The 21,282-nt window shown below is 40.0% G+C and overlaps 1 protein-coding gene across 1 annotated transcript in view; it reads right to left on the bottom strand.

The window, feature by feature from the left end:
- Positions 1-21,282, bottom strand: part of crybg2 (crystallin beta-gamma domain containing 2) — a 173,124-nt gene that overhangs the window by 57,938 nt on the left and 93,904 nt on the right. The window contains exons 5-7 of the mRNA XM_061983152.2: positions 6,029-6,528; positions 5,539-5,939; positions 2,390-3,148 (exon numbers count right to left, since the gene is read on the bottom strand). Coding sequence (XP_061839136.1) covers positions 2,390-3,148; positions 5,539-5,939; positions 6,029-6,528 — 1,660 coding nt within the window. The remainder of the gene's footprint in view (positions 1-2,389; positions 3,149-5,538; positions 5,940-6,028; positions 6,529-21,282) is intronic.

Here is a 21,282-nt window from a genome sequence, read left to right as displayed (position 1 = left end):
GCTCTCTTTTCCTGAAAGCTGATCTGTCCAGTTTTGGAGTTGATGTCAGCATCTGCTTTGAGTGTCGCAGGATATCCACACATTCTTGCCATCTCTGTCGTAGCATAGCTTTCGTCGGTAAAGTGTGCGGAACAAACGACTGACCATTTCGTCGGCTTTCCCCACAGCCTCGTATTTTGAACAAATTTCGTCCAATTTCTTGCCACTTTCGCATCTTTGGGCCACTGGTGCAACTTGAATCCGTCCCTGTTCGTGTTGTTACACCCTCCGACAACACACCGACGAAAGTGAGAAAATGGCGGATTGCTTCCCGATGTGATGTCATCGCTCCGAGAGCGAATATTAGAAAGGCGTTAAATTCGCCAAAATTCACCCATTTAGAGTTCGGAAATCGGTAAAAAAAATATATGGTCTTTTTTCTGCAACATCAAGGTATATATTGACGCTTACATAGGTCTGGTGATAATGTTCCCCTTTAAAAAAATAACAAAAAAACCCATTAAAACAACAAGATTTTACGGTAAAAACAAACAAACTGGCAACTCTATTGCTTGAATTTTACTGCTAAAAACAGTGGTATTGTTTCTCCATTCCATTCTATTTATTCCATTTTTATATGCTGTAAAAAACAACTGCTTTTACTGTAAAATTCTGGTGAGTGAGATGCCAGTTTTTAAAGTAAAATGAAATACAAAAAATTTGCAGCTTATGTAAAAAAATATATTGTTAATGTATTATATATAGGGCTGCAACAACTAATCGATTAAAATTGATTATAAAAATCATCTATGCTATGCGCATGCGCAGAGGCTACTTTTTTTTACTTTTACTTTTATTTTTTATTTTATTTATGAACTGCAACATTTACAAACAGCTGAGAAACAATAATCAAAATAAGTATGGTGCCAGTATTTTGTTTTTCCCCCCAATAAAATACTGGAAAGGATAGAAATGTAGTTTGTCTCTTTTATCCGATCATTAATCGATTAATCGAAGTAATAATCGACAGATTAATCGACTATCAAATTAGTTGTTAGTTGCAGCCCTAATTATATACATAAATGTACCGTATTTTTCGGACTATAAGTCGCAGTTTTTTTCAGTGCGACTTATATGTTTTTTTTCCTTCTTTATTATGCATTTTCGGCAGGTGCGACTTATACTCCGGTGCGACTTATACTCCGAAAAATACGGTATATTCATATATTACTCATAATTAAATGCGGCCTTCTGAGGGCAACCATAACTGCGATGTGGCCCTCGATGAAAACAAGTTTGACACCCGTGTTTTAGAGTATGACCTGCAACATTTGTGACACTCCTTTTGTGCGGAGGCGTATTAAAAAAGCCAGCTTGGAGTATCTGGTTCTACCGCTTGCAGGTTTCCCAACACTTTCCTTCAGAAACATCCCATCGTCATTGCGCTCCGAATAGCAGGTGCCATTTTTGTAAAACTGTTAAAACATGCCCCGGAGTCTTAACAGGAGACTTCACACGGATTGCGTGCGTGCCAATGATAAGTATGATTTCGAGGGGTGTTTAAAAACAGTTAACCACAATAAATGGGACGCTTGCATGCAAGAGCTCTTGCAAGTCTTAACCTGTCCCATTTTAATGCAATTTCGTGACGCTCATCAGTTTCACAAGCAGTATAGCATTTTGATATGATACTTAACATCCTGAGAAGCGTCGTCTTTGATAGCTGACCTTTGTTTTCCGCCATTTCAGAGACATTTTTGTAACTGAGCTACTGTGTGGAACAATTTCTCTTGTGGATCATTAAAGTTTGTCTAAGTCTAAGTCTAAGAAATATATCCCTGTTATGCCTGTTTGTGGGTGTAGGGATTGTGTTTTTGTTGTGTTGTTGGTCCATGCATTGTGCATTCGTATGTGTATTATTTTCTATAATTGTTTGTTTTTTTCTGAAGTGGCAGCTGATTGCATCAGCTCAGCATCAGCTCTGTGCTCTCTTAATGTCTTTCACAGCCTTTATATTATTTAATGTTTCCCTTTTGTTTTCATGTGTTTTTACCTTGTTTTTGTGGGACTTTTTGTGTCTGCACTGCAACCACACAATTTCGGCATTGTGGAATAAATAAGGTCTATCCTGTCCTATGTCTACCGCAGAGGACGTTATTGTATTGCCTGAGCCCTGACGAAGCTTGGGTGTTACTGGAATGTGAGCTTAGTGGTTTGCTTAAGCTCGCAGAGTATTCAAATGAGCAAGACTTAGAGAAAGCATGCTCTGAGAGATGATTAGTGGACCCCTTTCTGTCGACTGCTGTCCGAGGGCCCGATGTTTCAATTATTGTAGGTTGATTAGAGAAGGAATCTGGATTATCTCTATGATTGGTATGCTCGTCTGATGAATGAACATGGTAATACTCACATAGGCATCTGGGAAGGCTCTGTATTTTACGTGCCTCTCTGGCTCAGGTGCCTGGACTTGAGACCCCCTGGACAGGTTGTTTTGGGTCGGCAAGTTCTTCTGGGTGCCCACTGGGATGGAATCATGACTGAAGCTCCTCTGCATAGTAGGGGTGCTCAGTGCATGGGTGCTCAGTGCCTGGGTGCCCAGTGCATGGGTGCTCAGTGCCTGAGTGCCCAGTGCATTGGTGCCAAGTGCATTGGTGCCCATCCCCTGACCCAAAGTATGCCCAAACTTAGATACGGAGGACTCTGTGGTGGGGAACAACCTGTGATGTTCCAAGGAAGTGGAGGGGCTGATGAGGCTGCTGGAAAGTGGCGTGGTGCTGCTTTGCAGCGATGGCCGACCCAAGCGACCGCTGAGGTCATCAGCTCCGCCCGAGAAGCCTGACGAGGGTGGGGCGCTCATGAGGAAAGATAAGCGTTCAAAGCGAGAACCCGGTGAGTCTGTTGTGGTGTTGACTTCACTGAGCTCCTTAAGTAGACTGGACGAGCCAAAACTTGGCAGGGAACCGGTGCGAGTCACTGGTTGATGGACCTTGCCGTTTTCCTGTTTGTGATCCGTAGAGGAAGAGCGGTAATTGGCGAAGATGACGCTGGTGTCCAGGCGAGAGCCGGCAGATTGTCCGTTGGAATCGTCGGAGGATTGCCTCATGACAACACTTCTGGTGGCTGATGCTCGGTTGGGGCTGAGGGGTGCGGCTCTCGTCCCAGGCAGATCCTGTTGATACAAAAACTTGGTCAGAGTTGAGCCTTTGAAATAGCTGAAGTTAACCTACAAACATGTTTTCTTAATTTTTCTCAAGCTGCTGTGCCCTTACTGAAGTCATCTGGCACAGCCTAGGGTAGGCATGCCTCACACTCTAGGGGTCTCTCATTCAATTTGAAGGTAGAGTCGGGGTGAGCACAATGATTGTTAACTACTTCTACCAGCAGCTATAGGGACTCTGGAGTTAAATGGTAAATGGGTTATACTTGTATAGCGCTTTTCTACCTTCAAGATACTCAAAGCGCTTTGACACTATTTCCACATTCACCCATTCACACACACATTCACACACTGATGGCGGGAGCTGCCATGCAAGGCCCTAACCACGACCCATCAGGAGCAAGGGTGAAGTGTCTTGCTCAAGGACACAACAGACGTGACGAGGTTGGTAGAAGTTGGGGATTGAACCAGGAACGGCCACTCTCCCAACCGCGCCACGCCGTCCCCCGAGTTATGATAGGCCTTATCATTATGAATGTAAGAAAAATAATGTAAACATATCATATTTTGACACTGCAAAGTTGTTGTGGAGTCACTTTGGCTTGCTTACAGAAAGTGGCTTTTTGTGTTGCTCAATGTGTGTTTGTTGTGCTGTAATTTTGGGGTCTACACTCTGCACTATTGTTAGTGTTCTTTCTAGTAGGATTCAAGAATGAGACAATATATTTGGTTGTTAGCCACCCAGGATGCATTAAGGCTGGAAAGATGCTCCCACGCCACGTAGCCTGCGTGATTGACGCCGGCTGGCTCCTCCCCCTCCGGAGCATATTTCAGCCTTTACACTGAACTATGAAATGAGGAAAAGGACCACAAGATATGGGCCTGTCCTCAACAAAATATGGGTCAGTGGTCAACAAACTATGGGCCTGCGAGACACAAACTATTAACCTGCGGGCCACACATTATGAGCCGGCGGACCACAAATTAATGGGCCTGCAGTGGGGCACAAAATATGGGTCAGTGGTCAACAAACTATGGGCCTGCAGTCAAGAAAATATTGGCTTGCGGGCCACACATTATGAGCCGGCGGACTCATAATGAGGAAAAGGATCACAAGATATGGGCCTGTCATCAACAAAATATGGGTCAGTGGTCAACAAAATAGGGGCCTGCGAGACACAAACTATTAACCTGCGGGCCACACATTATGAGCCGGCGGACCACAAATTAATGGGCCTGCAGAGGGGCACAAAATATGGGTCAGTGGTCAACAAACTATGGGCCTGCAGTCAAGAAAATATGGGCCTGCAGACCACACATTATGAGCCGGCGGACCACAAATTATAGGCCTGTGGAGGGGGAACACAAAATATGGGTCAGCGGTCAACAAACTATGGGCCTGCAGTCAAAAAATATTGGCTTGCGGGCCACACATTATGAGCCGGCGGACTCATAATGAGGAAAAGGACCACAAGATATGGGCCTGTCATCAACAAAATATGGGTCAGTGGTCAACAAAATAGGGGCCTGCGAGACACAAACTATTAACCTGCGGGACACATTATGAGCCGGCGGACCACAAATTAATGGGCCTGCAGAGGGGCACAAAATATGGGTCAGTGATCAACAAACTATGGGCCTGCAGTCAAGAAAATATGGGCCTGCAGACCACACATTATGAGCCGGCGGACCACAAATTATAGGCCTGTGGAGGGGGAACACAAAATATGGGTCAGCGGTCAACAAACTATGGGCCTGCAGTCAAGAAAATATTGGCTTGCGGGCCACACATTATGAGCCGGCGGACTCATAATGAGGAAAAGGACCACAAGATATGGGCCTGTCATCAACAAAATATGGGTCAGTGGTCAACAAAATAGGGGCCTGCGAGACACAAACTATTAACCTGCGGGCCACACATTATGAGCCGGCGGACCACAAATTAATGGGCCTGCAGAGGGGCACAAAATATGGGTCAGTGGTCAACAAACTATGGGCCTGCAGTCAAGAAAATATGGGCCTGCGGAACACAAATTATGGGCCTGTGGAGGGGGAATACAAAATATGGGTCAGCGGTCAACAAAATATGGGCCTGCGAGCCACATCAATTACGAGCCTGTGGGCCACAAATTATGGGCCTGCGGGCCACAAAATATTGGCCGGTAACCACAAAATATGGGCCTGTAAGGGGCTCACAGGCCACTAATTTGAGACTCCTGGTTTAAAGAGATCATATTTAAAAATACAGAAATTTGGTTAATTCCATTTTAACTGTCACTGAGACGTTGAGTTGACTTGTTGTCAACTTGTGCTGCCGGTTCTGACTAAAGGAAGTACACCTATTATGCCCAAAGCTAATTTTCTGTTGATAGAGCAAAGAGAAGAAAATTCAAATGTAATACCTTCTTCATTAACTCCATTGGTGATCGTGTGTCTCTAGTGGAGCTTTTCTTCAGGCCCAGGTTAGGAGGTAGAGTGTAAATTCCATTGAGGGCCTCAGCAGTTGTGCCGGCTTGCATCTTATTCGTGGGACTGGAGACGTCAGAGGTGACGGGGCTGGGGACCTCTTCGCCAATCGGGGGAAGAGCGGAATGGAGGACCGGCGGAGGTCCCCGCAGACCCATGCCCCTCGGCCTCAGCTGGGGCCCCATGCTCTTCAGCGTGTCCTTCAGGGTCTCCATGTCGTACTGGTGGGATGCGTCTGTGTCGGGGGAGGCCGGGGGCGTGTAGGAGGCCGCCGGGTCGTCGAGCTCCACGAGCGTGGCCTTAAAGACTCCAGTAAAACAGGATGCGTCTGGGTCGTCTGCAGAGAAGCCAAAAACAGAAAGCGAGTGTGAGTCCCTGCATGATTAATTCTCTCTGCCTCTCCCTCCCACCGTTTCTGTCTTTCACCTGCAGGTGCAGAAGACTCCTCCCGTCTTAAAGAGCTCCGCCCCCAGTCACCTTCCGGCTCTCTGGCCAGCTCGCTCTGAGTTTTGCTGCCAGTGTAGCTGTATGACGTGGCCTCAGGGAGGACAGAGGAGTAGGTGCTGGAGGAGGTGTCAGACAGTTTGTATTTCAGAGTATCAAAGGGTTCTTCTCTTTTAGATGCATATCTGGAGGCACTATCAATTGAATTCTTCCAGTCATACTCCGAGCCAAGACTTGTCCCATTTGACTCTGCTCTGTTGAAGTCCACAGTACCCTGTGTGGCGGCATTGCCAGTCTCACGCACCAGGGATACTTTACGGATTCCGTAACGAGATTCGTTAAGTTGATCTGGGGGCGCATTTCTCATGGAGAGTGTGGTGCTCAGGCTGCTGTAGCCTGTATTCATTTTGTCATCGGGTTCTTGGTCGGCGTTTGTCTTGGGTTCTTCGGAAAAAGAGGTTTCCGAGGCGGCTGCGAGGCACCTGGAGAAACAAGTTGAAAATGAAAAAAGGTCTTTAATTGTTGTATTAATTATTTTAATGACGGTATGTGACACATGCTCCAATGTGCTGGGTGTGGTGATTATAAAATGCCAACACAAGAACTGAACACTTCTTGAAAATGGAACAGCTTGCTGATGGATGGACCAATGTTCCCTCGATTGTCCTAGGGGCTTTGTTTCGGAACCCCCGGTGGTAGATGAATTTCCGCAAAGTAGGAACACCATCTATTTTATTAATTATATGATATGCCAGCACATTTATAAACACTCTTTATGTGCTCTAATATGGTTTTGTACATCGGGCATCCATAGGAATCAGGTCTTACATTTCCAATTCTCCCGGAACCGTCCTAATTTTGAGAAGTCGATTCCTATTTTCGATGCTCAGTCCACCAACCGGAAGAAATAGCTGCCACAGAGGTGGCTGAAAAAGCTAACTATTAATGACAATAACAGCAAATGAACTACATTTCTCAAAAGTATTATCACTGGGGAATGAGCAGAGGTGGGTAGAGTAGCCAGAAATTGTACTCAAGTAAGAGTACTGTTACTTTAGAGATTTATTACTCAAGTAAAAGTAAGGAGTAGTCACCCAAATATTTACTTGAGTAAAAGTAAAAAGTATGTTGTGAAAAAACTACTCAAGTACTGAGTAACTGATGAGTAACATACACACACATATCATATATATATATATATATATATATATATATATATATATATATATATATATATATACATACATTGATATATACAGTATATAATTTATATTTATTTATTTTGCCGCTTTTGTTTACATGTTAAAGGTGTTTTAATGAATATACATGCATGTTTAACACATATAGATTCCTTTCTTTCATGAAGACAAGAATATAAGTTGGTGTATTACCTGATTCTGATGACTTGCATTGATTGTAATCAGACAGTAGTGCTGATAACATCCACATTTTCAAATGGAGAAGAAAAAAAGTTCCTCCTTTCTGTCTCATACCACATGAAAGTGGTTGGTTTTTGGCATCTTATTTATTCAGCTTCCATATTCGTTTTTATACACTTTACAAGAAATACATTGGCGGCAAACTCCGTAGCTTGCTCGCTTGTTTGCGCTGGCTTTCGGAGACTCTTATTTTGAAAGCGCAGGCGCAATGGAGCGGCACTTTTATTGTGAAGACAGGAACTGTGCAGTCAGTCTTTAGGTTTTTGACGGGATGTACGGTTGAAATAAAAAAGGGTCTTTTTTCCTTCACACTTTTGATTGATTGATTGGAACTTTTATTAGTAGATTGCACAGTACAGTACATATTCCGTACAATTGACCACTAAATGGTAACACCCGAAAAAGTTTTTCAACTTGTTTAAGTCAGGTCATGTGACCCCTGGCTCTGTTTGATTGGTCCAACGTCACCAGTGACTGCATCTGATTGGTGGAACGGAGTGAACGTCACCAGTGACTGCATTTGGTAAAACGCAGGCACTATGAAGGTCTGTCTGACAGACCAAAACAAACAAAGCGTGCATTAACAGATCGATAAAAATTAGTAGCGAGTAGCGAGCTGAATGTAGATAAAAGTAGCGGAGTAAAAGTAGCGTTTCTTCTCTATAAATATACTCAAGTAAAAGTAAGAGTATGTTGCATTAAAACTACTCTTAAAAGTACAATTTATCCCAAAAGTTACTCAAGTAGATGTAACGGAGTAAATGTAGCGCGTTACTACCCACCTCTGGGAATGAGGCTAACCATGTTACACACAGAGGAAGAGCAAGAACACTCAAGCAAGCTAATTGCTAAGCTTGCCGCTAACTTAGCTTGAACACAAGAAACAAATGCTTAGTAATCTCTAAGAATTGTAGATGGAACCGTGTTACAGCAGAAAGTAAACAACTAAACAAGTAAATTAGAGTCTAGACCAGAGGTCAGCAACCCGGGGCTCTAGAGCCGCATGGGGATCTAGAGCCGCATGCGGCTCTTTAGCGCCACACTAGTGGCTCCCTGGACCTCTTTCAGAGATGTGTGAAAATAGAAAAGGTGAAGAAAGAAAATATATTTTTTGTTTTAATATATTTTCTGTAGGAGAACAAACATGACACTAACCTTCCTAATTGTTAGAAATCCCACTGTTTATGTTAAACATGCTTCACTGATGAGAGTATTTGGCAAACACCGTTTTGTCCTACTAATTTCAGCGATCCTTCAACTCACCGTAGTTTGTTTACGTGTACAACTTTCTCCGATGCTGCAACAAAAAGACGTGTTTTTTGCCGCTCCTTCTTTGTCTCATTTTGTCCACCAAACGTTGTATGCTGTGCGTGAATGCACAAAGGTGAGCTTTGTTGATGTTATTGATTTGCTGGAGTGCTTATCAGGCATATTTGGTGAATCCATGACTGCAAGCTAATCGATGCTAACATGCTATTTAGGCTAGCTGTATGTACATATTGCATCACTATGCCTCGTTTGTAGGTATATTTGAGCTCATTTAATTTCCTTTACTTATTTAATTCATATTTGCATGTCCCATGACACATTATCTGTATGTAATGAGGCTGCATTTCTCATAGTTGTCTGTGCGCCATGTTGTTCCAGACCACAGCAAACGTTACCCAGCTTGCAAAGATTGTAATGAATCCATTAGAAGAAGACAGCCTGCAGTTTCCTTCAACTTGGACTCACACATCTATACCTTTGGTAATTCTGAGCCAGTAATTACCAGAAGTTATCTCATCCTGTGAAAAGCCTCCATTTTACTAATGATTTCCAATGTTGCAAAAATGTGTAGAATAGAAATTAAAATACAACATTTCTGTCAACGAAGATTTGCGTCAGCCTTTGATAGTAGGCTAACATAGCTAATATAGACACTTATATCATGTGATGCCTTCATTATAACACTTATACAAGGCTTTTAATTTTTTGTGGCTCCAGACAGATATTTTATTTATATTTTTAATCCAATATGGCTCTTTCAAAATTTTGGGTTGCCGACCCCCGGTCTAGACTATGGCTATTCAATCAAGTTGTTTTTGGGGAAAACTATGGACCGAGGTGCCGGACTACTCCCTTCACGACTAGCCTCATTTTGTATATGTACAGTATACAAACATTTGATTTTGGTGTATTTATTTTGTCAAAGTTGCAGGAGCACTAATGCTGTTTTAAGGACCCTCTGCAAATAAGCTGATCAAAGATCATCTCTATGAGAGTACTCATAGAGGTAGTATTTTTAAGAATCTGGTGCAAAAGTGTGAATCTCTGTATTTTTTTAAACCAAACTCAAAGGCCAAATGATGAAAAAGAGAGGACCTAAAACGCAACCTTGAGGAACACCACTGGTATGACTAAAGACGTTGAACAAACGACTACTGACTGCATCATCAGCAACTCCTCAGTATGTAAATCACAAGTTTGAACCCCAGTGTTCTATGCTTTCTAACAGGTTTAAAATGTCAAAGCAAGAATCTGCCTATGTGTTTACAGTGGTCCAAATTCCCTTTAAAAATCAACGGAACTCTTGTGTGTTTAGGAATTTGCAGCAGAAATTTTTGCCTCACAAATTAGGAACTGATATATACAGATGGTATCACTTACCCGTGGGCCACCAAATGAATAGCTCTGGTCTGGACAGAGGGTAATGTAACAACTAGTGTTGGGCTGCTTTGTTGCCGTTTCGCGGCCACTGCCAGGCATATAAATCGGCAGTGTTGATACCAAGGGTAGTATCAGGATATGATCGATACTTGAGTGATTATCAGGCATGTGATTTGACCACAATGAAAAAGACTGAAAAAATTTCCAGGGGTCTGGGAAGCTCCTGGTTTTTCACCAATTTAACATGCTAAAATTAACAAAGACAGCACCATTTGAAGAAAATATTTTAGTGTTTAAAGACATGAAAACATCATTAATAGAACATACATAACCCAATTATCCTAATGAATCACTGTATATGGTTCAGTCCCAACAGTATTTAGTCACTAAAAAATGATCAGTGGTGTAACAGGTTTGCCAAGATTTATTATTATACAAGATATATTTTAAAGTTAAGACTATTACATGATATATGCTATCAGAAAGTAGCATTAATTGTAAAATACATAACCACTAATAACAATTCACAGTTTTAATGTATATGCCTATTTGCCTACAAGTTTAGTTATAAATATAACAAAATGCCAAATGTAAACATTTCATTCTTTTCGCCAAAATAGGATATCAATTTATGAAAATAATTAAACATGTTCAGTATTGTTTACTCATATTTGAAAATAGGAAATAATAATAATGTGAGGACACTGACAAGTGTGAAAATATTTACCTTCAAGATTGTTACACCACTGACAATATTGTTTCAAGAGACTACATAAGAACTTAATATTACAAAATAGTATTATATGCAAATTTATTTCAAATAAATTGTTAACTGGAATCAATAATGCGACTCTTTGAATTTCTGTAATTTCATAATATATTTGCACGTGGCTTTTTATTTTTAGAAAAAAACATTTATATATTCGCAAAGCAATAATTGGTTAATATCTAAAACAAACATGCGTATTTCGCATGCAAATATTTTTTTTAGCTTACCTCATTATTAACAACCCTGTCTGCAACTGAAGTGGGTTGTTTGGGTGGATCTTTCCTCTCGATGTCTACGGCAGTTGTCGATGTAAACAAAGGATGAAGTCCGTAAGGTTTGCTCACTTTCGGTTGACATCCAAAAGTACCAGCTAGTGAAAAGTTCGTTTTCCGTCTCCGCTCGGGATGGTGTCCTGCTGGCCCCACTATGGACTGGACTCTTACTATTATGTTGGATCCACTATGGACTGGACTCTCACAATATTATGTCAGACCCACTCGACATCCATTGCTTTCGGTCTCCCCTAGAGGGGGGGGGTTACCCACATATGCGGTCCTCTCCAAGGTTTCTCATAGTCATTCACATCGACGTCCCACTGGGGTGAGTTTTTCCTTGCCCGTATGTGGGCTTTGTACTGAGGATGTCGTTGTGGCTTGTGCAGCCCTTTGAGACACTTGTGATTTAGGGCTATATAAATAAAGATTGATTGATTGATATGTTTTTGGCGTTTCGCATGTACTTCCAAAGCCTTGAAACCTCGTGATCCATAGTCAATATTATCATGACACCACGTGCACAAAACCTTTCCGGGACGATCGATTTTCCGAATAAAATCACCGAACAAAGTCGTAACTTCCTTCTTCCCAACAGTATCAGTGATTTCCCTTTCCATCCAGTCCCATCGAAACTTATTTTTGACATGTTTATCAATTTCTTTTACTCGTAAAGCGTCCTTTCTCTCGAGAACCGACATCGTTTACATATGGAAAATGGCGGTAATAACCATTATGAATGATGACGTTATTAACGTCATCATTCATAACAGATGTCCTGATTGGTCACAAGGAACATATCGACCAATCAACTACGGCGTAATATAAACTACGTCTCGAATCTTGATTTAGGGTCGGAAAAAAAATCGGAAAAACGGGAGATAATTTTTATTTTTTTTCCCGAGATTAAAAAAGACGGAATTCCGACTTTAGACGGAAAAATCACATGCCTGGATTATGAATTTATTGTTAATTTTTATAAACTCAGGGAAAAGGACAACACAACTCCAGAGGGTCAAAAAAACAAAGGTTTTCAACGATTAAAGGATTATAGTTTTTGTTTAGTTATTGTGTAGTGTTGACTTTGTTTTGCTCAAAATATGTATATAATAAAAGGACGGCCGAGTCCAGGGGTCGGCCACCCAAAATGTTGAAAGAGCCATATTGGACCAAAAATTTAAATTTTTTTTGTCTGGAGCTGCAAAAAATGTAAAGCCTTATATAAGTGTTATAATGAAGGCAACAGATGATGTAAGTGTCTATACCAGGGGTCTGCAACCCGCGGCTCCGGAGCCGCATGTGGCTCTTTGACCACTCTGATGCGGCTCAGCTGCATACTTGCCGACCCTCCCGATTTTCCTGGGAGACTTCCGGGTTTCAGTGCCTCTCTCAGAAATCTCCCGGGGCAAATATTCTCCGATTTTCACCCAAACAACAATAATAAGGGCGTGCCGTGATGGCACAGCATTTAGCGCCCTCTACAACCTGTACAAACAGCGTGCCAATCACTTACGTGCTTGCGTAAGTGACAGCAAGGCATACTTGGTCAACAGCCATACAGGTCACACTGAGGGTGGCCGTACAAACAACTTTAACACTGTTACAAATATGCGCCACACTGTGAACCCACACCAAACAAGAATGACAAACACAATTCGGGAGAACATCCGCACCGTAACACAAAATAAACACAACAGAACAAATACCCAGAATCCCATGCATCCCTAACTCTTCCGGGCTACATTATGCACCCCCGCGCTGTTTTTACAGGTTGTAGAGGGCACTAATTGCTGTGCCATCACGGTACGCCCTTATTATTGTTATTTGGGTGAAAATCAGCAGACATTCGATAGAATAGTTGCCCTGAAATTCGGGAGTCTCCCGGAAAAATCGAGAGGGCTGTCAAGCGTCATTCATATAAAACTCGCGGGCCGTATTAACATTACATTTTTATATAATAAGGTGCGGGCCGCGTGTCTGAGACCCCTGGTTTATACATAGCACAAAGCAACAAAAAAAACTTTGTATGCAGTGTTATTTCATTTTAAATTTCAAGAGTTTTGTGGCTCCCATTGTTTTCTTTATTTTGTGAAACTGGTCAAAATGGCTCTTTGACTGGTAAAGGTTGCCGACCCCTGGTCTATACAGTATTAGCTATAATAACCTACTATTAAAATGACCATGTGTTGCAGGCTGATAAAAATCTTTGTTGACATTTTATATTTATTCTAAACATTTTTACAACATTAGAAAACATTAGTAAAACAGAGGCTTTTCAGAGGGTGAGATAACTCCTGGAAAAGACTGGCTTAGAATGGCCAAAGGCAAAGATTTGTGTGTTCAAGTTGAAGGAAACTGAAACTGCAAATAAAATGAGCTCAAATATACCTAAAATACGAGGCATAAGGATGCATTATGTACATACAGCTAGCATAAATCGCATGTTAGCATCGATTAGCTTGCAGTGACCAAATATGCCTGATTAGCGCTCCAACACAAGTCAATAACATCAACAAAGCCCACCTTTGTGCATTCACGCACAGTGTAAAAAGTTTGGTGGACAAATAGAGACAAAGAAGGAGTGGCATAAAACACGTCTTTCTGTGGCAGCATCAAGGAAAGCTGTACATGTAAACCAACTACGGTGTGTTCAATGACTTATGAAATTAGTGGGACAAAATACTAAATACTCTCATCAGTGAAGCATGTTAAATGTAAACAGTGGGATTTCTAACAATTAGGAAAGTTCGTGTCATGTCACAATATTAAACAAAATATATATTTTTTCCTCATCTTTTTCTATTTTCAGCATAGTGCTAAATGGTTGACTGAATAATTGTGTGAGTGAGCTTGATTTAAAATTGTTCACCTTGACCCTTTCAACAATTTCTTTGGCCTGGTGTGGTGAGGCTACATTTATTGCCAGTATGTGACACTTGTGAACCCGGAAGAATCCGTAAATTAGCCGCAGCATTGTATAAAGCGCTATAGGTTCAAAGCTCAGGGAACAAAAAGAGCAGATTAACAATGTTCAACCCTACTCTTGAAACACTTCATACACTCTAAAACTGACTTTTTAAAATTAAACTTCAATGGGTACTCAGTTCTAAATGAGGTCAATGGTACTTTAAAAATGTATTTCTTCTGATCAAAATTCAGAATAGAATGTTCCTGTGTACACAGACCCTGAAAATGTTGTATCTGATTACGACGTGCATTTAAATGCATCACACCTTAAATCGGAATACTTTGACATGCGCAGCACCATACCATAAACAGAAAGATCTGTTATCGCCTGTGCTGTGGCGCCATCTTTTGGACGAGTTCGCTCTCTGCAGGTGCTGAAAAAAAGCAATGACTTTCCATGTCGCTGTCATTTTTCCTTCTGTTCGCTACTTTTGTTTTCGCTCGTCTCGGTTTTAGAGCAACACACTCAACAGTGTATGACGCTACTTCTGTAGACGTTGAATGCGGGGAGGCGGCAGCAAGACAGTCACTTCATTCCGAGACAAGTAGATTTAGTCCCCCTGCATCACCAAAGAATAGCGGACGTCAAAGACGTGTGCAGTGAGGATAATTTCGACCCGAATTTCGGAAGATGTGTTTTCACGCGCTATAATCCGAATGACTATCGCAGGGGTTGGCAACCCAAAATGTTGAAAGAGCCATATTGGACCAAAAATACAGAGCCGCAAAAAAATTAAAAGCCTTATATTAGTGTTATAATGAAGGAAACACATGATGTAAGTGTCTATATTAGCTATATTAGCCTACTATCAAAGGCTGACGCAAATCTTCGTTGACAGAAATGTTGTATATTAATTTTTATTCTACACATTTTTGCATCATTGGACATTTTTAGGAAAATGGAGGCTTCTCACAGGATGAGATAACTTCTGGAAATTACTGGTTCAGAATGGCCAAAGGTATATATGTGTGTCCCCAAGTTAAAGGAAATGGCAGGCTGTCTTCTATTACTGGATTCATTACAATCTTTGCAAGCTGGGTAACGTTTGCTGTGGTCTGGAACAACATGGCACACAACAACTATCAGAAATGCAGCTGATATTACATACAGATAATGTGTCATGAGACATGCAAATATAAATTAAACACACAGAGGACATAAGTAAAGGATATTAAATGAGCTCAAATATACCATTGCATAATAATGCAATATGTACATACAGCTACCCTAAATAGCATGTTAGCATTGATTAGCTTGCAGTCATGGATTGACCAAATATGCCTGATAAGCACTCCAGCAAGTCAATAACATCAACAAAGCCCACCTTTGTGCATTCCCGCACAGTATAAAATGTTTGGTGAACAAAATGAGACAAAGAATGAGTGGCATGAAACACGTCTTTCTGTGGCAGCATCGGAGAAAGTAGTACATGTAAACAAACTACGATGACTCCAAGGACCGCTGAAATTAGTAGGACAAAACGGTGCTTGCCAAATACTGTCATCAGCGAAGCATGTTTAATATAAACAGTGGGATTTCTAACAATTAGGAAGGTTTGTGTCATGTTTGTTCTCCTACAGAAAACATTAAAACAAAAAATATATTTTTTTCTTCATCTTTTTCCATTTTCACACATCTCTGAAAGAGGTCCAGGGAGCCACTAGGGCGACGCTAAAGAGCCACGGGTTGCTGACCCCCGGTCTAGACTCTAATTCACTTGTTTTGTCCTGTTAATAGTTTACTTTCTGCTGTAACATGGCTCTATGTAAAATTTTTAGAGATTACTAAGCATTTATTTCTTGTGTTCAAGCTAAGTTAGAGGCAAGCTTAGCAATTAGCTTGCCTGGACGTCCTTGCTCTTCCTCTGTGTGTAACATGGTTAGCCTCATTCCCCTGGCTAGAATGGCCAAAGGTATAGATGTGTGTCCAAGTTAAAGGAAACGGCAGGCTGCCTTCTACTATAGGATTTATTACAATCTTTGCAAGCTGGGTTACGTTTCCTGTGGTCTGGAACAACATGGCACACAACAACTATCAGAAATGCAGCCAGTATTACATACAGAAAATGTGTCATGAGACATGCAAATATAAATTATATACAAAGAGGATACAAGTAAAGGATACTAAATGAGCTCAAATATAGCTACAAACAAGGCATAATGATGCAATATATACATACAGCTAGCCTAAATAGCATGTTAGCATCGATTAGCTTGTAGTCATGGATTGACCAAATATGCCTGATAAGCACTCCAGAAAATCAACAACATCAACAAAGCTCACCTTTGTGCATTCCCGCACAGTATAAAACGTTTGGTGGACAAAATGAGACAAAGAAGGAGTGGCATAAAACTCGCCGTTCTGTGGCAGCATCGGAAAAAGTTGCACATGTAAACAAACTATGAGGAGTTCAAGGACCGCTGAAATTAGCGAATCATGTTTAATATAAACTGTGGGATTTTTAACAATTAGGAAGGTTCGTGTCATGTTTGTCCTCCGACAGATAATTTATAAAAACAAAATATATATATATATATATATATATATATATATATATATATATATATATATATATATATATATATATATATATATCTTTTTCCATCTCGGAAAAAGGTCCAGGGAGCCACTAGGGCTGACCCCCGGACTATCGGGATAAACCACCCGTCTTGACCGGAATGGCATTTTGATCTGGACGTGTTCACATGAAGCATTTTTATTCCGGTTCGGTTTTTCGTCCGATTAACAAAGCGCACCTTTGTGCATTCCCGCACAGTATAAAACATTTGGTGGACAAAATGACACAAAGAAGGAGTGGCATAAAACTCTCCCTTCTGTGGCAGCATCGGAAACATTTGCACATGTAAACAAACTACGAGGAGTTCAAGGACCGCTGAAATTAGTAGGACAAAACGGTGCTTGCCAAATACTCTCATCAGCGAAGCATGTTTAATATAAACAGTGGGATTTCTAACAATTAGGAAGGTTCGTGTCATGTTTGTCCTCCGACAGAAAATTTATAAAAACAAAATATATATATATATATATATATATCTTTTTCCATCTCGGAAAGAGGTCCAGGGAGCCACTAGGGCTGACCCCCGGACTATCGGGATAAACCACCCGTCTTAACCGGAATGGCATTTTGATCTGGACGTGTTTACATGAAGCATTTTTAGTCCGGTTAGGTTTTTCGTCCGATTAAATGTATCAATGTGCACGTCGCATAGTGATGCAAAAGGGAGAACTGGGACAAGTTTAAACTCCAGTCTTAGAGCATACATAACAACAATGATTTCGTAATGGGAGGATCATGGACTGTATGCATTGGCAACACCACGGTAAGCTTTTGTTGACTTTTATAAGGCTTCTGCAAAACCAGCGTGTGTTCACGCACCAGTTCAAAAGAAGAAAACCACTCCAACCAAAGCTAAATAACAACTAAAAAGTCTGCGACGCAAACATATCAACGTCAACATCAAATGAAACATGTTTCAGCCTGAATCCTCGGAAATTGTACACCAAAATATGCTAGTTCGTCTTTTTGTTTCGGCAAAAAAATATACCGTATTTTTCGGAGTATAAGCCGCACCTGCCGAAAATGCATAATAAAGAAGGAAAAAAACATATATATATCGCACTGGAGCCCGGCCAAACTATGAAAAAAACTGCGACTTATAGTCCGAAAAATACGGTATATATATTTTTTTCTCCAACTTAATTACATGTCTAAAAGTCTTGGCTTCCGCAGACGAGGACATGACAAAGCAATTAAAACTGCACACCTTTTACAGAGACAACACAACGTTTTGTTTTCAACAAGAGGTGCACACGTTTGTAATAACCAACATGTCAATGCACAGACTGAGAGCCTCAAGGTATTTGCAACAAGACCTGCAGTATGCTCGCCTCAAACGCAATAACCTGACATTTTGAATATGAAATATGATAATGTTGAGATGACGGTGCTTAAACAAACTGTTTATAGCACGGGTGTCTAATTCGTTTTCATTGAGGGCCACATTGGCTGCTTAACTTAATTTACATTATGCATGCGGGTAATAACCTGTGATTAATCATGATTAATCGAAATGCATATGCATTTGATTATTAGATTTTTTTTAATGTAAAACCAGCTTTAAAATCATGAATAAATGTGACATGCAGATATTTAACTATTTGTTTTTATCTCACAAAAATAGTTTTGCAATACAGTATATAATAATGAAATTGGCATGATCAGATAACATTAGAGTTTAAAATATGCATTTTTGTTCTGTCAAAATTGAAAGAACGAATGCATTTAGTAAAAAAAAAAAAAGTATTTTATTGAAACCCATTTTTTAAATAAATATTTATTTATTTTATTTTTATTTTTTATTTTTTTTAATGTCTGTAATGATGATGTCAACGAAGGATTTTTAATCACTGCTATTTTGAAATTGTTACTAATATTGAGACTGTTGTTGATAATATTCATTTTTGTTTCACTACTTTTAGATTGTTCTGTGTGAAGTGAAGTGAAGTGAATTACATTTATATAGCGCTTTTCTCTAGTGACTCAAAGCGCTTTACATAGTGAAACCCAATATCTAAGTTACATTTAAACCAGTGTGGGTGGCACTGGGAGCAGGTGGGTAAAGTGTCTTGCCCAAGGACACAACGGCAGTGACTAGGATGGCGGAAGCGGGAATCGAACCTGGAACCCTCAAGTTGCTGGCACGGCCACTCTACCAACCGAGCTATACCGCCCCATGATTAATCGAAATGCATATGCATTTGATTATTAGATTTTTTTTTATATATAACTTAAGCTTTAAAATCATAAATAAATGTGACATGCAGATATTTAACTATTTGTTTTTATCTCACAAAAATAGTTTTGCAATACAGTATATAATAATGTAATTGGCATGATCAGATAATATTAGAGTTTAAAATATGCATTTTTTTTCTGTCAAAATCGAAAGAACAAATGCATTTAGTAAAAAAAAAAAAAAAAAAAAAAAAGTATTTTATTGAAACCCATTTTTTAAATAAATATTTATTTATTTTATTTATTTATTTAAAAGAAATTGTTTTTAATGTCTGCAATGATAATGTCAATGAGGGATTTTTAATCACTGCTATGTTGAAATTCTTACTAGTATTGAGACTGTTTTCACTGTATTCATTTTTGTTTCACTACTTTTACATTGTTCTGTGTCATGTTTGCGTGTCCTCTCACTTGCTCTGTTTATTGCTATTCTGAATGTTGGTTTTGGAACTGTATTGCATTATTATGGAATTGTTGTGTATTGTTTTGTTTGATTCATTAATTAATAAATAAATATTACAAAAAATTTAAATTTAAATTAAATAAAAAAGAAACCCATTTATTCCAGGCTTTCGCGGGCCACATAGAATGATACAGCGGGCCAGAACTGGCCCCCGGGCCTTGAGTTTCACACCTGTGGTTTATAGACTATATAATCCAGTTTCATTGTTACAAAACAGCCTTACAGCGCCTGTTTTTGTCATAACAGAAAATTAGGTTACATTTTCATATCTTCAATTACCGTATTTTTCGGACTATAAGTCACAGTTTTTTTTCATAGTTTGGCCGGCCTCCAGTGCGATTTATGTATGTTTTTTTCCTTCTTTATTATGCATTTTCGGCAGGTGCGACTTATACTCCGAAAAATACGGTACTTAAGTTTCTTTGTGGAACTGATCTTATTTAGGGTGTAAGTGCAACGCTTATTTCCAATCCAATCCAATCCATTTTATTTATATAGCACATTTAAACAACAAAATGTTTCCAAAGTGCTGCACAACAATATTAAACACAATTAAAAACAATATAAAATAAATATGACTAAAAACGATTTTAAAGGGTAAAACCAATTTTGGTTGCCGTTGTCAACGTTGCATAGCTCAAATGATTTCCGAGTGAGTAATTTGTGTCTGCAAGCGGCAAAATAAAAGTATGTGTTGACATATGTTTGGTGATGCCAATTAGTATTGTATGGCCTTAATGGAGGTCTTTGCTCTAGTAAGAGCCACTGGAGTTTCCTATAGTAAACGGTTAAGGAGTTCCGTATTTTCCGGACCATAGGGCGCACCGGATTATAAGGCGCACTGCCGATGAATGGTCTATTTTTTCTTTTCTTTTTTCATATATAAGGCGCACCGGATTATAGAGCGCATTGAAGGATTCATATTATTTTTTTCCAAATGTAAAATACTTCCTTGTGGTCTACATAACATGTAATGGTGCATAAATGTTGCATAGATTATGTTTTACAGCCGGTTTCTGACAGTCGCTTCAGGATGCGCCGTTTTGTTGGCGGTCTTATTTACGTGGCTCACCTTCGACGGCGTCTTCTCCCCGTCATCTTTGTTGTAGCGGTGTAGCGTGCAAGGACGGGGGTGGAAAAAGTGTCAAAAGATGGAGCTAACTGTTTTAATGACATTCAGACTTTACTTCAATCAATAACGGAGCAGCATCTTCTCAATCGTGGCTCACTAGTGCAACAACAACGCGGGAAATGTGTCCCATGAAAAAACGTCCCATCGGATCTCTCTAATAACTAAAGTTCCTTGGGTGAATAATGTAAGCTCACTACACCGGTATGTTTTAGCGCTTTCATGGCGAGTTTACTGACAGATATAAGTTGTTCGTAGGCAGTGCGCCTTATAATCCGGTCCGGAAAATACGGTACATACAATTGTTTGAGGAAAACACCGTCAAAAGTACAAAATAACTAAACAATAGCAAATGCCGTCAAAGTCTTCATTTTTTTAAAGGGGAACATTATAAATAAATGATAAATGATAAATGTTATTATCACAATTTCAGAAGGGTTAAAACCATTAAAAATCAGTTCCCAGTGGCTTATTTTATTTTTCGAAGTTTTTTTCAAAATTTTACCCATCACGCAATATCCCTAAAAAAAAGCTTCAAAGTGCCTGATTTTAACCACCCGTCCATTTTCCTGTGACGTCACACAGTGATGCCAACACAAACAAACATGGCGCATAGAACAGCAAGCTATAGCGACATTAGCTCGGATTCAGACTCGGATTTCAGCGGCTTAAGCGATTCAACAGATTACGCATGTATTGAAACGGATGGTTGTAGTGTGGAGGCAGGTAGC

The sequence above is a fragment of the Nerophis lumbriciformis genome, linkage group LG21 (genome assembly GCF_033978685.3).
Source record: "Nerophis lumbriciformis linkage group LG21, RoL_Nlum_v2.1, whole genome shotgun sequence".
Taxonomy (NCBI): domain Eukaryota; kingdom Metazoa; phylum Chordata; class Actinopteri; order Syngnathiformes; family Syngnathidae; genus Nerophis; species Nerophis lumbriciformis.
The sequence above is the reverse complement of the archived record's forward strand: the minus strand, read 5'-3'. Positions and strand labels throughout refer to the sequence as shown.